Here is a 17,397-nt window from a genome sequence, read left to right as displayed (position 1 = left end):
TGTTCGTTTTAACTGTGACGCATATATACTGATTGTCGTCGTGGGGCGCAATCGGTTGCAAAACATAGGTGAGTTCCCGACGAACAAAAATGATGATTTTGCTGCATGCACTATTTGTTGATGACATGAAACATTCGTACCCTGACAGTCTGATTGGTTTCGACAAGTTGGGCTCACAAATGACGATGAGTGGAAAAACATTGGTGTACACATACTGACGGAAATCTGAAATTCGTGATTTTAGCCCTCTGGCGTTCCACTGCATGACGGACGCTGCCTTGACTTCTTTTCGGAAGGATGGGGTATGGGTAGCCATCTTTCTAGTTGAGGGATTCAAGCACTGGGCTTAAGGCGTCCAGCACTTTAAGTGCGCTTCGAGCAGACGGTGTCCCCATCTCAACTAAAATCGTTCGGATGGCCTCCATGAGGGAACGTAGCACTGAGATGACTTGATCTGTTTTAGGTGAATCATCAATGGCCGGAGAAGGCTCCGGTGGCGCCGTGACCTTCTGAGGTTCCTTAGCAAGGGAGCGGCTCGGTAGCGTAGGCCATTCCTCTAAAGAAAGAGTCTTATGTGATGCCCTCGTGGAAGTGGTGGGCCCTATCGCGTCGCGACTAAGTGGTACCGTAGTGGAGCGGGTACTATCGCTTCGCTCATGCGCCTTCTTTGAAGACTTACCACGGTGCCGACGTCGACGCCGACGCCGGACTACTTCGGCTGCCTCCCTGTGGGCCGAATTGTCTCTGGCCATTTGCTTCAGAACCGCGCGCTCCCTCTTGATGCGGGGGCAGTCTTTCGACGAGGCTGCGTGAGGGCCGCTACAGTTGGCGCACTTCAGAACTGTGGCACCGCAGGTCACTTCTGCATGAGGTTCAGCGCAACGGGGACACAGAAGCGAGTTCGGACACACGCCCTTTACGTGTCCTAGCCTGAAGCACTGATGGCATTGAAGCGGCTTCTGGATGAATGGTCGAACTGGATGTCGAAAATGTCCGACTTTAACGTGGGAGGGTATGCAATCCCCCTTGAAGATTACTTTTACGCAGCGCGTATTCCCAAGACGGCGCACTTGCGTAATGATCGTGCCCTCGTTTGCCGGCTTGATGAGGCTAGGTAAATCTTCATTGGGAATGGCAATGTCAATGTCGTAAATTACACCGGCTATCGATGTGTCGTCGATCGGGATGAAGGGGCGCATTTTGATTCCGCCAAGCTCCGTGATTTCTTGAAGTGTTCCAAGCGCACTCGCGTTGTACACGTCTATGGCGAGTATATTCTTGCGTGGGTTTATTCTGATGTCTTTAATTTGATCCGGCACCGCACGTTCCAGAAAAATGGATAGGGCTTGCCTGTTCAGCAACCGTAGGTTGCTTGACGGTTCTTCCGGCATAAAGATGATGACGTGTGGCCAGCGCGCAGGCCTTGACTTCATAGCCGTAGTGCTCGCAGGAGGTGACGGCGCTGTGTTGGCGATCTTTCTCTTCGCCCTCTTACTCCGGACGGGTATGAAGCCGTCGTCGGATGAGTCGTCTTCCGACATAGAGTACAGCTCGGTGTCCTCGGTGTCGCTGGGGGAGCCAACTCGCTTCCTTGCGGTTGACAGCCGTGATGACTTCTGGCCAGGAGGGCCTGTGGCATGCTCCGCGTCCATGGTCGCAAGACGGGGAGGTAAGGCACCCCGAAAGGCAAAGAGTTCACCAAAAATGCAGAGAGCACAGAAACAAGCGTTCTGTCAAGAAGACACTTCGTCGTCTTCCGTACAAAACAGCTTTCATCACACCTTATGCCCTCCTTTGCTGTAAACAGCAGTAATTTGTCGAACTCGCTCGCTCGCTCGCTCGCTCGCTCACTCACTCACTCACTCACTCACTCACTCACTCACTCACTCACTCACTCACTCACTCACTCACTCACTCACTCACTCACTCACTCACTCGCTTCCTTTTTTTCTGCATACAGTTAAGGATATAGGTCAGCGTTCGTCCCTCTGTCCCTCCCTCTGTCTCCATTTATGTTAGCTGTAGTTTTCGCACTGCATTTTCAAGCATAGAAAGAATATAGCCAACGTTTGTCGCAGGCCTTGTTAGTAAAATGTCGTACGCTTGAAGAAGGGCAGCGATCAGCGACAAAAATATTTACTGAAATACAGACGCAGTAGAAGCGTCCCCTTACGTCAGCGCCGTACACGTCTGTGAAACCCCTGCGCTAGCGTTCTCCGCGGTTTTCGCTCAGCCACCGCCTTTAAATATTTACGTCGTCATCGTCGCGAGCGGTTGTACGCACGCCTATTTATAGCGCACGCGAAGTTTCACCAGAGAGCCGGCGTCTTGCATGCCTGCGTGTACGTGCCGGCGTAGATGTATAATCCGACGTCGTCGATGAGCCGTGCCCTACACACGATATCGATACCTTCGTATGCCGTACGCGCCATGCACGCGCGCTAACTCCCAAGAACTGTTTCGCTACCTCACACTAAACCCGTGTGGCGACGCTGATGGCGAAGTGGAGGTTGACCAATCAAGAGTGGAAATCGCAAGTCTGCTCCAGCTCGTTCCTATAGGATAGTACATTTCATTAAAAAAAAAGTCGCTGTTTCGCCCGAAAGGAAAAGCATCGAGTGCTATAGCAAATTAGCAGACAGCAATACGAAGTGAGGGTAGTACTTTTATCCGTCGTATCAACTTGTAAACATTGGCTCGCTAGCTAAATTAATGGGCATGGTGTCAGCTCGCACAGCAAACACGAACACATCCCACTCGATGACCGCGGCTGTCAAAACGCTGGCGTAAGGAAACGCGGCAGCAGTGAGCGAAGTGACCTTCGTGCTGTCTATCGTTTCAACGCAATGTGAGCGCCGAAAACACGCAGCTCGCACAAAGCTGCGAGACGCCGACGCGTGTAGACTCTGCCCTCAACCCTGATCGCTCTGACGATACGGCCGCGCGCGGCCACATGCGCAGTTGCAGCCGGAGCAGTCGGTAGTGACCGGCCCCGCTACGCAAAATCAGACGCACCCGTCCTCCGCTGTCGCGACTGAGCGATTGCACCAGCGCACTGTGTCGGCCCCGACACGGAAGCTCGAGGAGGTTCGTCCGTGCCGTCGCATTTCGCGACGCCGCTGGTGCGGTTACACCCGCCGCAACGATCATCGGCGGGATTCCATTGGCTCGCGCTTTCGACACCTGCCGCCAACGCTTTTAGCGGCGGTGGTGGTGGTCATGTGGCAGCAGGTGGGGTTAGTCTGGCATTTATAGCCGGGAATTGTTCCGCATGAGCCTCTTGTGAGTGTCACTGTGTGAATGTCGGAAGAACTTCGTGTCTCGCATGAAGGCAATCAGCAGTCATTGCGCCCTATTCCTGATTGCCGCAGGCCCTCCGGGGAAAACGACGTCTTCAATGGTTATATGCGAAAGACTATTGTTTTGCAGGCTGTCGACCATCGCTTTACTTTCTATGTCGAACTGCGTGCTTATCCAAATGTTCGATGTCGGCGATCTCACCACACAAGGCACGCAACGGGGAAGTGCATCGTCCAGTCTTGAATAACCAAGCCGGGGTGGACGCGGAGTCGGTTCGGATGCGGTACAACGGCGTTGCTTCTTCCCGAGTAAGTCCATGGGTCACGCAGGCTGGGTGTGGAACCTGGTAGATCGTCCTAAAGTGATTGCGGATTGCGTTCTTAGGGTTTTGAAAATATTTGGTGCTCTCACTTCTGGGACACAATGTCAGTGCCCGGCGTGCAAGAATGTCAGCTTTTTCATTATTTTCTTCAATTACCATGTGGGATGGGATCCACTCAAATTTTACGTTAAATCCCTTGCTCATTAAAACTTTGATCAGTGCCAGAGATTGCCTTGTAAACTTGTCGCGAGGGAGGTCACGGTGTAATCGTTGTAACGATGATTTTGAGTCCGTCATCACCACGACGTGACGTGACGTGCGGAATAAGTGCGTAGTTTTTGCAAGGCCGCGGTAATGGCGGCACTTTCTGCTGTTGTAGACTACACTGCGCGCGATCCAGGCAGCCAGACCGTGACAAATCAAGGGAAGGTATGTAGAATGCCGCTGCGCGGCTGTCTGTGTGTGCACACACCGATCCGTCTGTGTACGACATAGTCAGTGCGCCTTGACTCCCATTCAGATGACGAGGTTTGGACCCGACGGATGATTCTTCTCGCATGGAATACTCCCTGAGGTCTCAAGTAGGTTAGCACCTCTTCACCCGTGTACCATTTCGGGACTCCCCTAACAATGCACGTGTTTTTCATGCAACTGCGTGGAACACGGGCAGATATGGCTAGTCCACCGATATTGGCCTCTAGAAGGACCGTTAGCTTGTCTTTCTGTCTCCAGATCCAAGAGCAATGCTCCCTGCGCTGTAAAATGGCTCTTGACTGGGGCTCCACCGAGAATCGTTTCAATCTCAGAGTATAGGACAATAGGGTTCACTTGCCTCAAATCAGCTCTTTCTGGCGCTGCAGTGATTACCAGAGGAATGCTCACCGTCCTGTCTTTACGATGGCGCACGATTCAGAAGCCAGCCTCGTCCATATCTAGGTCTGAAAGGTTCGCCTCGTCGTGGTCCCCGATGATTGTTTACTCGTCCTCAGATTCCTCGGTGTCTCGTCGCTTGCAGTCAGGCAGGCTTCTACAAGCCAACTGGCGTTTCTGACCCGATGTCACCCCTTGAGAGGTCATGGCAAAGTGCTCGTCGGTGCCAACTTGGGTCCTTCTAGCAGACTGTGAGGCGACGGATGGCGCAGCACCCCTCGGTCTGCGGTACGGAAAATATCTTTTCGAGTGCTTGGGAAAGCGGTCTGCGCGATTCGTCAAACAGCACAGGACGGCTTTGCCGTCTTCAGTGGCGCAGTTTAAGGAGCAACATAAATCAGACACAAAACTGAGTGAAATAACAGATTTTTCTTTAGTTTTAATGAATCTTATAAAAAAAATTCATTAACTTTACAGTTTACCTTTGCGTGATAAATTGGACGCCAGGTGGCGAACGATGTCGATGCGTGTTCATGCTCCAGTGCGCAGACTTGTGCAGAAAAGATGCTGCCTTTTAATACTCCAGGATAGATAGCTTTGCTTGCCGGAACGATTTGGAACACACCCTAAGGCTTAGAAGAAATAGTGGAATACGTCAGAGTATCCTGAATGATTCGGTGCAATATCTGTTATTAAGTGGCTATAGTTTCGGTTTCAATACACCGGTGACGGATGTGTCATGACGCCATGATACATATGCTCACTCCGTTCCCGCCATCGTGGCGCCTTCCACGCGTGAGCGCAGTCGGAATAATCGTGCGCAACACCCTGGTTTGCATTTTTTTTGTGTGTGTGTGAGTAACAACGTTATGCTTAGCCTTATTGTTTCACAACGTCAGCAAATCTTGCTGTGTCATGACGTGACGATAATGTCAATAACGTTAGGTTTGCAAATGAAGACTAACTTTAGGGCCAAATGAAATATTTTTTCCAAATGTTTCCCAAACTTCACACTTGCTGGATAATTAATATTTTTTTGTCCCGTGCAGTATCTCATAGGTTTCGTCCGGCTTTGTAACGTGGGGACAGTTTAATTATTCAGTCTACCCAAGATTGGAAGAACTTTCGCATACAGTCGCAGCTGTATAGTGCACGTATAGGCTTTCGACCCATGCGATGGTAGGTCCTCTCGAGAGCACTTTCTGGGCGCATCATGCTCTGTGTCCCTTAACAGCGCGCAACCGTCCGCGCTGAGAGCAATATGTCATGTGGTCTTGTCAATTGGGATTGGTCGAGATTCTACGTTAGTGCTTGATGGAGACGCACCACTGTGGGCGAACAGCGAACCTTTACGCGCGCCTAGCGCGTCACTGAGATTTCATCGCTGTGGGTGTTCTGTAAGCTAGGCGTAACATTATTCCAGATTTCTTTTCCCGCTGCGCTCCCTGGAATTATGCAAAAAATGAGCGACGCGCGCTGCAGCCGGCCCCCTCACCATTCCGCTTCGTATGATTGATGGCCGGACCTTGCGCGTACTGGAGCTGTTTTACCAGTTATGTTTCCCATTGGCGCCAACTGTTCTCTGAATCGTTAAATTTCATCCGTCCTTTTACGAGGGTCTTGTTTCTGAATTGTAATGTAGAGGCCGACATTTTGAGAGAATTATCCATTCTTTCCTGCCCTTTGTCAGTGGCTCGCACACCGGCTTTATCGCCGCGGAATTGGTCGCTCGGCGCGACGAATGATTGAAAAGAAAGAATAGAGTCGGAGGGGAAGAACCGTTACAAACTGCGGCCCTCAGTCCTTGTTATCTGCGTCGGCGTGTTGAAACACGGCAAGCAATGCACACGGTATACAGAGTCGACGAAGCGACGCCGTCAATGCCGCATTGCCGTGAATCGTCAGTTTTCGATAAAGATGCGATACTGCAGTATCAAAATGCTTCGTCAAATCCTAACTCGCCACCGCGTACGGAATCGCCCCATTTAGTGTGCGCGCCGTGCGTTGACGGCTCAACAAAACAAATGCGACTGGCGCGCTCTCCTCCGCGACTTCAGCACCGGTATGGGTGGGCGGTTGCTTCAGAGTCGCGAGCTTCGTGTGTAATTGCGTTCCTAAAGGCACTAAAAATGTCCTTGCGGACCGACCTAACACGGCGCGCCTGCACGATTGTGGTTTGGGTAAATGTATTGGGCAGTTTAAAACGACGGATGTGGGTGCTTCCAAAACCATGGTGTAAGAGGGAGAGAATTGAAGAGAGCGAAGGAAAGGCAAGGAGGTTAACTGGGTGCGCGTCTGGTTTGCTACCCTGCGCACTATGGGAAGGACTGATGGGTTGAACAGAGAGAAAGGATGGAAGAAAGAGAGAGAGAGAGAGCACCAGTCGCGCGCACACTCGAAGGAGCACATGTATCTACAAAAGGTCGCAGAGGCCTGTCGACTTCAAATTCTACAACGCCTTCGTTGCTTTCAGCTGCAGCGACGCGCACGGCCGTGGTCCAAGAATCTTGGCTTCCGAAAACGGTCTGGAATCTAATTGCTTTAATGCTGTACAGGCATGGCGGCGCTGGACGTCATAACGAGAACAAGGCGCATAGGAGCTATTTTTTCGATGCCGTACGAGTCGCACGTAGGTGTGGTAAAGATTCCAAGGTGGAACGAGTATGCTTTCGTGAAAGCTACCCCGATGCAGAGGCGGCATAACAACATTGCATTGGAACGGGAAATTCCTGACAGCAGTTGCAGCTTTAAACAAGCATCATGTGTATGTAGGCGACACTTCGGGGAACTAGGAAACGACGAGCCAGGAAATAGACTCCCCTTGCAGCATCGGTTCTTGGTAGTGGGATCGGGACCGCATGGGTGCCTTCATAGGCGAACGGGGCCGCCTCATCTGCGAAGTCATTACCAGTAACACCGGTATGTACTGTACGTACTGGCAGCCACTGAAATAGCATGTCGCGTCCTTTCTCCCGCGCTTGATGGTGTTAATTTATCTCCTGTACCAGCTGCTCGTGACTCCTGATAAACGTACTCTTTAGGTGTGGACATGTCGCGACGAATGCCGTCACACGAGCTTCCCGATAACGTCCCTTCACGCTTCCCTTAAACAAACTCATGATTGCAGCGTCATCCGGTGAAAAAAAAATGGCGCAACGTCCCAGTGAAAAGTAGAACGAAATGGCCTCGTCGCCGAGGCAACTGGCAGACAGTCCGCTTGCTTACAGCGCACGGCACCGGCGCGAATGTTTGTGCATGCCCTCTCAGTGGCCGGGGCGCCGTTGTTTTCTGCGCGTGGTGCTATTGCAGGGTGCGACGTCTGCGCAAGTGGCAAAATTGGATGCTGCCTAATAGTCATTTGCAGGATATGTTTGAGTAGCGTGCTAAAGGTACGTATTTTTTTTTTCGTAGCTCATAAATCACGCGTTGATGACGAAGGTTTGACGAAGGAACACAGCCATGTCATATTTTATTCGTTGCACAAAAAAGAGGGCGTGCAGCAAGCAACGTCAGAACAGCGGTAATTTTTGCATAAAAAAGCAATGCCGCCTCACAAGGGACAGACCTATAAGCGAAGAGTCATGTCGTGGTGCCTTTTCGAAATAGGGTACACTATATATCAGGCGTTCCTGTAAGGCGCGCTGGCCACGCCTACAGAGTATATCTTACACCGCGCCCAGAACACGCGGGATGCTGTGGTATCCTCAGTGCGTTTTACATAGTTTATTCGGACATCCTATTAGGCTGATTCCCGCGCTCATTGTCTCGTCGAGGTGAAGCCTGCAAACTTGCGAAGGTTGAGAAAAGCCATATCAGTGGATTTGCATTCAACCATGTTCAACCATACTTGGTTATACACTGAAACGTGTCGGGCGTCGTTTAGAGATTGTCTTACCGCGGTAAGTTTTCGAAATGGTTAATTATCAGACGACAAAAGAGAAATTTAAATGTCGCGTTCCCATGTTGCAGCCAGCTAGGCGAGCTCCGCTGCAAACACGGACATTCTCTCCTGCTGCCTCGGCAAGAGTCTGCGACCGACATCTTTCCACTGCCTTTTTCCATACCGGTGCTGAGGAACAGCGTCACGTTTACGTCGCAAGCGCCACTCTTTTCCTCTTCCACTTATTGTTGCACGGCGTACTCTCACTGGCGGTATGGCACGTTCTGCATTGGACGATTTGCCGAGGTCACGTACAATAATCAGCGGCGTTGCAGGCAGTGAGTCTTACGCAGAAGCATTTGTGCGTGTGACCGCGATTCCTTGGCTGAAAGCACGTCTCCCTCGAGAGGAAGGGCGCGTTTGTTTGAACTTTCAGCTCTTATCGCCGTGCAGCCCTAGGATATATTGCAGACAAGTTTGCCACCGCTTGATCTACGCGCCCGGGTTTGTGTACTTACAGTGCTAAAACCTGCCGAGATGTCCTTTAACACACAAATGGAGAAACGAGCCAACGAATGCGTATGTACACTGCGATTGTGATTTGTGAAGTTCATTCTCTGCAGAATATGACGCGTGAACTGCACAGTAAGCAAGTGCACCCGCGAGAAAATGTATATCGACGACCAGAAACCTCGTGCCAAAAGCTGAATTTCTTCGTAATTCGGACGCACAAACTAAAACTGATGAATGCACTGGAAAGGTCGCAGTGCTAAGCATGAACTGCAGTCCTTAATTTCGAGTTGCATTCACAGGCGCAGAAGAAATTTCGCTTTAAAGCGGAATCGCTGCAGTGCGTATAATTTTGCTCAGAAGGGAGAGAGTACATACCGTTGCAGGTTTAAAAGTTGATCGCCTACGGAACACGTCACGTCCACTAGCGTTATACACAAAACTTTCGCAACAGCGGCAGTTAACGTGTTTGGTGTTAAGCAGAATCCCTTGGAAAGCGCTGAATTACCTTAGCTAGAGCACCACTTACCTCTGAACTTCTGGTTATACTTCGTGGTCCATTCCGTTATCCCACTTCTTTCGTTAGCCTTCTTTTTCGGACGGAAATACCATCACTTTGAGTTCACCAGCACACAGCGTCATCTCCGCAGCACCCCGACCCAGAGCAGATATTGAGCAGTAGAGACTCCACACTTTGCCGTCGGTGAAAGGACAACTTGGCATCCACTTGAAACTGACACGAAGCCACATCCGTCCACACAAATAAACCTTAGCAACTGGTCATGGCCCTTGGTTACGGTTCGTGATTATGGACAGCATAAAACGAGCACGACGTGGAGATAGGTAGCTTATGGTGAATGCGGGTGGTCGATCCTGTCCTCTAAATTGGATGGCGAGACGCTCCAGATCTGAGTCCGAGAAAGCACGCGCCACGCGAACGGCGGGTCACTTTCCGGAGCAACGAGAGGGAAGGAAACGAGAGCCGAGGGAAACTTTCAGTGATGCCGGACTGAACCCCGCCGCCGCATTACGCAGCATTGTAGATTACAGCATCACGGCGAGGGAGGGTGCAAGCCAGCAAAAAACAGTGGCGGGCTACGAAAGCGCTCGCTACAGTGGCAGTCGCTTGCAAGACAGTCCTATGTACGCCAACAGAGCAAGTTTTCGGCGTTATGATAAGATTCTGTCACTGCTTGCTTCCCGACTCAAAAGAACTGAAGGTGCCGCCATGGTGCCGCTAACGAACGCGTTGCCGCATCGCCATCGTCGACGTGAGGCACACAAAGCCCGACAATGCAATTACAAAACCGCCTAGACAGCCTAGCCTGCACCGACAGGAACGCGCTGACGGAAGCTGCATAGCACCCGCCATGGTTGCTTAGTGGCTTTGGCGATGCGTTGCTAAGCACGAAGTCGAGTGATCAAATCCCGGCCGTGGCGGTCGCATTCCTATGGGGGTGAAATGCAAGAATGCCCGTGTACCGTGCACTGGGAGCGCGTTAAAGAATTTCAGGTGGTCAAAATTAATTCGGAGTCGCCCACTACGTCGTAATTCATAATTAGATCGTAGTATTGGCCTGTAAAACCAAAGTACTTCTTATTATTATTATTTTTAAACCTGTGTAGCGCTTAGCGACCGAAAACCTGCTGGATCTCGCAATTTCTCAGATGTCGTCGGCGGGAGCATTTCTGGGGGCTCCAAGTCGTATTTCAGCGATCTGATGAAATAAGCAACCGAATTTAGTTCGAGCGGCCTTTTTCGATCACCCGAATAAGATGACTATACCTGTGGAACGCTCCGAAACGATCACCCGAATTTGCCATTAGTAACGTCAAATATAGGGGTAGTTGGTTAGGATGAGGCGCCGGTCCGGAGAAACCTGCATTTGTTTGGCGCGAAGTGTCGTTTTTCGTTGCCTCGACACCGCGGACTTGCCAGCACATCACGCAAACACGGTACGGTTGGCACGGTGACCACATTCCGTATTTAGAGCACGGCACTCACGGCATGATTGCAGGAACACGGCTACAGCTCCAAGATATGCGTGCAAAAACTGGCTTTTTAGTTCATTGTTCTAAATCGGATGCTCAGTACCCATTGCGCATTCTCAGGTGAGAAAATGATCCGCCACTTTCTGGCAACGAGTCCAGACATTTGCGGTGAGGCCGGCAGATCAGCGACTCTAGATCCTCTTACTCCATATGCGTGGCGTTTCCTGCTCTCTCCATGCACTACGTTCAGGTGGCGCGTTCTCGGACGATCACTTTCGCGAGATTCAGCCCATGAGTGCCAACAGAGCTTCTTTCTTGCGTTTGCCCAACCCTCGTGCGCATGTGCCCAGTAGCGATTCTCGCGAAATCTCGCGAAAGTGATGGTCCCCTGGGGTACTATTCTGGACATTGTCGAATTCCGCCATATTGTCGAATTTGCAACCTTGTCGGTTCTGATTGGCCAGGAGGGCTGCTATGGCTTCTGCGATTGGCATTACCCAATTCCGCAACAACGAGGAACTTGTCAGTGTCAATAGCATCCTTCGTCTGGATTTCAGGAATTGCAAACAGCAAGTGCATCTTCCACACTTATCTGTAAACAGTTTCCGGCGGCGAAAGCGATCTGCAGGCTCTGTTCAAAACAGGGACACTCACACACATAATGTGGGCATGCACCTCGCTCCCGTTTTCTCATCCCCCGTTCAGCAGCGAGACTGACTAGACCGCCTGACTCAGGTCTGGGGACGTCCGGGGACGTGTACTGGTCGACTGGGCAGGCCCAGGGCCTTACTTAAGCCCGATCCCTCGGCCACCTCACCCCCCCCCCCCCCCCCCATTCCCCCTCCAACCTTTCAGTGAAGTTTATCACCACCAAAGGGATCCGACAGTATTGCAGTAGAACCAGTCGCGTAGCCAGAAATCTGTTCCAGGTTATGGGAAGGGGGGGGGGGGTCGAGTAGGCTCCCGGTGTGCCACCCCCTGGCTATACACTGATCGAAACCGCTCCGCTGAAAGCGAGGTTGCACGCTCGATTCGCGATCACGGCCATGATGGCCGTGATCGCGATGAGGCCGATGAGGGTGGAATGCAAAAACGCTCCTGTACTCAAATTTAGGGGCAAGTTGCAAAACTGTAACTATTTTTTTAGCAGAATGGACACATTTTGTTATCGAGGAGTTTTAACGCATCCTATAACTGCTGGATTCGATGACGCCATCTTGAAGGCCTGGGTCACGAAGCAGTTACATTGCGGTTGAATTTTACGTTCAGCACGTTGTGTGCTGAAAAAGTATTGAATACGCTGGAAACGAACTAAGCAGTCTGTCAAATTATGCGTTAGTGAATCAATCAATCGAAACTTATAAACGTAGAGACGAGGTACGGTTCAGATACCAGGGTACTACCCCTGCCGGTTCACGCAATGCGTAATTAGTGAAATTTCATTTCTAGCTGCTGCCTCAACGTAGGTGTACTTCTCGTCTCCACCGGCTACGCATGCAAGTGAAAGTTTACGGAGGCCCAGGATTTCTTTCTGGAATCAGCACGTTTCACGCAGCGCGTCTGTTAGCTTGCTTTCGCCACGATAACTCGATGCGCTTCGAGAAAGCACCGGCACGAGCCGCTAACTTCTGTAGCTGCATTCCACAGCGTGCACGCCAACCACTTTTCGATGCATTTAAGCATATCGCCCCCAGGGGCGATATGCAAGAACACCCATGAGCTGTGCATTGAGATCACGTTAAAGACCGCCAGGTGCACGGTCAAAATTAATCCGGAGTCCCCTAATGCGGTGTGCTTCTCAATCAGATCATGGTTTTGGCGCGTAAAACTCCAGAATTTAATTTTAATTCTTCAGCGTGCAGTGCATGCACGCACTCCTTTAATCAACACGCGCGCACAGCAGGAAATTCTTGTTGCTCTGGCCATTCATGTTACAAAAGAGCTTATTGAAAAAATAAGAAAAAGAAAGAAGACGACAGCTATCGGTGCTCGACGAGCGGTGACCCTTATCACAAGTATCTTGCCACATAACGATAATCGTCATCTGTCTTGTCCGCATTTCCTTTCTTTGACGCTGCGAGCCCGGTACTTCCAAGTCACAAACGGCATGCGCGTTATCAGCATGACAGATCATGTTCGACAGGAAAGTAGCGAGCGCAGCGTTTTCAAGAAAAGAAACGCAGGCAAGACAGATGACGATCATCGTTGTGTGGCAAGGTACGACCCAAAGGGCGTACATTTGTTTAATAGTGTAGTGTTCGCTCGGAAACGGTTGATCATGGTTTCGTGCATCATGAGAAATGCGCTATAATATGTCATCACCTTCATGAAATTCGACTCTGATGCGACAGGCAGGGACGTTAAGCGCAGGCGGCTGCGGAGCGGCATGTCAGCAGCTTTCACTGACTAACGGATTCCGCGTACGTCACACGCGCCATACGTCACACGCCGTCATACGCCGTCACATACGTCATACGCCGTACGTCACACGCTTGTTACATATACCTTGCTTGCCATCTTTTCAATCGTTTGACGATGGCATTTGTACGCTGTCGCCTAGCGCCCTTCAGCTACCACGCGGCGATGCGAGCAAGCGGTGATTAGCGTGAGGAAGCCGCGGTAGCGATAGCGACCACGTGCGCTTCGCCGATCCCGCAAGCACATTTGTCGGAGCTCCCACGCTAGACGCTCGACCGGCGAACAAAGCCTAGAGATTTTTCGCGCCGGCCGAAATATGTATGAGCGTGGTCGGCTTTCGGCCTGAGCGGTCGATGGGCTGTTGGGATAGTTCGAGCCTCGCTAGCACACTTACCTTCTCAGGTGCGGAGCTTTTTGATCCTTTCGGTTGTGTTTCGTGTTAGCGTCGCGAGCGCATGTGCTAAGTACACCGGGTTTTCGTCCGCTTCCCAGAGACAAGCACACCGCGGCGATGGAATCCTGCTGGACCCGATGCCTACCGAGGTCCGTCAACAGGCAGCTGCTGCCGCTGAAGGCCCACTTTTTTCTCTACCTTGCAGGTACGTGGCGCGCACTTTTGTGTGTAGTTTCCCCCTTTTCGATTGCGTATGCAAGGCCACTGTCGTTCGCTGTGGTCGATGCCTTAATGTGGGAGCTTCTAATGCTGACGCTGCTGTTGATGCTCGTGGAGATACTTTAGTCAGCGTAGATCCACAGGCACATACGACGTTGCGGGTCTGCTGAAGCGATCCAAGTGAACGGGAGCTGCACATGAAGTCCACAGTGTCGGGATAGCGTATGTACACAGTAGAAAGCCTAACATGGACGGCTTCGTGTCGTAAGATCTGTTGCTGGTCACGTGGGGTTAAATTGGAACTTTTATGGAGCTTTCTGACCGCCCACATTTAGCTTAGGGGTGTTTGGAGATCGCTGAACTATAATATGCGCTCTCGTTGTTGTTGTTTCTTTCGTTTGAGCTTGTGTCTTCACCTAGACTATACGACGCCGTGCGGGTCAACCGGAAACGCGCCGGCCGCGCCATAGGCATCGGACGTGAACGGTGCGAGAGAGCTTAGGTGGTCGTCTCGTGCACGGGGCACGCCGGAACGAACAAACGCGGCTGTATGTTGGTATCCACGCCTAAAGTGGCGCGGCCTTCGCGTCGCAAAGGTAGTTAAACGTTCCTTAACATAACCACGTATGTATTATTCTCTTTGTCTTCTATTTCGAATTGTCTCATTTTTTTAATCGTTCTCAGAGCTTCGATCGTTACCTTTTTCACTTCAAGCATGGTGCTCAGGCTTGGTCAGCCGAGATGGTCAGCTGCTTTTGAGGCCAAGTTGGCCTTGAGAATGTAAGTTGACATGGGCTTGCTGACCACGAGATTTTTCGGAGCCTCGGCGGTTTCCTCGATTAAGGCGGACAAGACTTGGTAGTTTGACTCGCCAGAGTCCTCAGACTGTATCGAGTGGCATGCGCTCCGGTCTTTACTGTCATATATCTTGTGACTGTGCGCTTCATTAGGCATGACTTATGTAGGGATTTGCGAAGAGATCGAATGTAAGTCTACCCTTGCCCGTGTGTTCTTGCCTACACATTTAATAGAGCCTGTTTCTTTCTTTGTTATTCAATATTCCGGAGATGGACACTCCGTTCATGAACGGTAGCATTTACTCAGTGTGCCGAACAAACGTTGTGGTTTTGCGGTACTCAGACGTTGCCGATTTGTTGAAGTGACTTTAGCGTGATCAAGAAAACAGGTTCCGAAACGTTTTAATTTTTAGCATCCGTCGACTTGATCGATGACCTCATCTCCATCGCTTCTAATCCTGGTTAGACGGCTTGGTCGTCATTACGTCGCCTTGACGGCACTGACCGTCGCGCGGGATGAAGAGACGCGCTCACGTTTGCGCAACTCAGGACGCTATACTAAGCGGCGCAGCATCAGCTCTTTAAATCGATTTCGCTGGCTTGTGAAGGCGCATGGGGTGCTGTTGAGTCGTACGTGAGAGTACATGCTGCCTGAATAGCTAATCTTCTTCCACGCCGTATTAGCACGTGTCTTGCTATGTGCATCAGTCAGCCTATTAGATTGAGCCGAACCAAGCACCCGGCTAAGTCCACCACCATCACAACCTTTCTAATGGCATAGCGCATAAACGATATGGAAGTGGCTGCGTTTCGCCTGTTGTTGCTTCGTAGAAAGCCGTAAGATATGGCATTACACAAGTGCATCAACAGAAGGCCTCCAGGTCTTCATGAGGACTTTCAGGAATTAATGACGAACGATGGCGGTTTACTTCGTTTATCTCACCTTTAGAACAGGTTGCTGAAGTAGCTGAGCGTAGCCTTCTAATGACCTATATTTCTTCAAAAAAATGTTCATGGTTGTGGGCATGTTCAGCGCAACTCTTTTCACATTTTTTTCTTTCGCCTGACAGCTGTGCCATCTGCTGCAGGGCACGAAGTGCCGGTATTAAATTTTTGGCTGTTGATGTTGGCTAACCTAAGCGCCAATAAACTCCAATAATCGTCATTGGTTAACTTAGAATTTAGAGATATGCGACCGCTTTCAGTAGCATCGGTGACTGTACGACAAACGCACAGCTGTTAGGGAATCGGTCCTCGCGATACGTTTTCAAGGCAGCTCTGTTGGAAACGCATACCGCACAACTCTGCGTACGGTTGGCTTTCGATTTCGCAGGAATTCGCTACCGCGCGATTGAAAGATAGCACTATTGGAACACCGCCAGGCTCCTGATAACGATGAATGGAGATCCGCAGCTTCCTTGTTTGACTTATGATAGACGTTGGCCCTGCAATAAACGTTCGTGTCGTATGTACGGCACTTAATAACGCGGCCCCTTTGCGGCCCCGTATTCACGCTACGCAATCTGAGCTAAATTATGAGACTCTGATATGTGCCTGAAGCGGGTAACATGCTGGTCTGCGAAATTGTTTTACAGGCACCTCTACTGCCCATGGAGAAGCCGCTCTTTTCTGATAGATGCCTGCAGCGGTGACGGAAGTGACTCACACCGGTAAACGGTGCGCATGGCGATGACTGCAGCGCTGCTCTTCGTCTTTAAGGAAGGACACTTACGCCATTTAATCGAATTTCCGTTGGAACTTCTGTTCGAACTAACTTGGAAGTTGATGTAATGTGAAATTTTGCGACTGTAGGCGTGCTAGAGCGAGATCACGTAATGACTTAGCTGAAAGTTCCGACTACAGAGCTATCTTTTGTGGGCGCGCAGAACCGGCTAGACTCGCTGCCGCCCCAAATTTCGGTCTGTGCGGCCTTTGCGGAAACTCGGAGTCCTGCTCCCCCGCGAGTATGTCACGTCATCCTTCTTTCGTTTTCTCTTCTGCCCTGCTTTATAATTGTGTGTGTGTGCACTTCTTTGCCCCGTTCCCCGAGCTCAGCGCAGCCAGATTGGATTCTATTCTGGTTAACCTCCCTGCATTCCCGCTTTTCTCACCCCGAGTTTGTGTTCCCTCGGCTTCATTCGTTGGCAAAAAAGCACAGGATAAACGTGGTTGCCGGGCGCATTTGTGAACACGACAGCCGTTGAGCTTGTGCCTTCTCATCAAGTGGGAGCTTTGAAAACGACTCTGTGACACACCATGAACACTGAACGAATGCTTTATAAATCTCTACGAAGCATTGGCTGAACGTAGGAGAGCGGGTGTGACTGATATGACTGAACAGCGCGTCTTACGCACTGTGTTGGTCTTCAGAAACGAACATTTACGCTGGCAACGTAATTTCCACGGGAGTCGAATTCAGATGATGCTTTTGAGCACATTTGCCGCAACTAGATTTCCGTTAAACCGATCGCTGTAGCCCTGCGAGTAGACTTTGCATTCCCGGGCGCCCTGTTCTCTTACGGCGTGATTGACATCCGGTTTCGTAGCACTATGCCGACGTGGGAAGCTCGTGCAAAACCTGTTGCTCACTTGTTGGCTTTGGGTGCCATCAGAATCGGGAAGTGTCACTCGCGCACAAGGTCTATAAGTTAGACGTTTTAGCTATGTATACCGGTTCGGGAACTGTAAGACTCGC

General features: G+C 50.8%; 1 protein-coding gene across 6 annotated transcripts in view; it reads left to right on the top strand.

Annotated features, from left to right (window-relative positions):
• The window catches only part of LOC126521487 (major facilitator superfamily domain-containing protein 6-like), a 42,761-nt gene that overhangs the window by 18,615 nt on the left and 6,749 nt on the right, over positions 1 to 17,397 (top strand). For 2 of the 6 annotated variants that reach the window (XM_050170201.3, XM_050170204.3), the window contains exon 2: positions 13,785 to 13,891. In XM_050170201.3, coding sequence (XP_050026158.1) covers positions 13,785 to 13,891 — 107 coding nt within the window. Of the gene's footprint in view, positions 1 to 3,227; positions 3,609 to 13,468; positions 13,695 to 13,784; positions 13,892 to 16,291; positions 16,380 to 17,397 lie in introns of those variants that run through there. The other 4 variants (XM_050170203.3, XM_050170202.3, XM_055066044.2 and 1 more) reach the window with 4 other exon arrangements.

This window comes from Dermacentor andersoni, chromosome 6 (genome assembly GCF_023375885.2).
Source record: "Dermacentor andersoni chromosome 6, qqDerAnde1_hic_scaffold, whole genome shotgun sequence".
Lineage (NCBI taxonomy): Eukaryota > Metazoa > Arthropoda > Arachnida > Ixodida > Ixodidae > Dermacentor > Dermacentor andersoni.
Note: the sequence above shows the minus strand (reverse complement) of the source record. Positions and strands in the feature narration are given on the sequence as shown.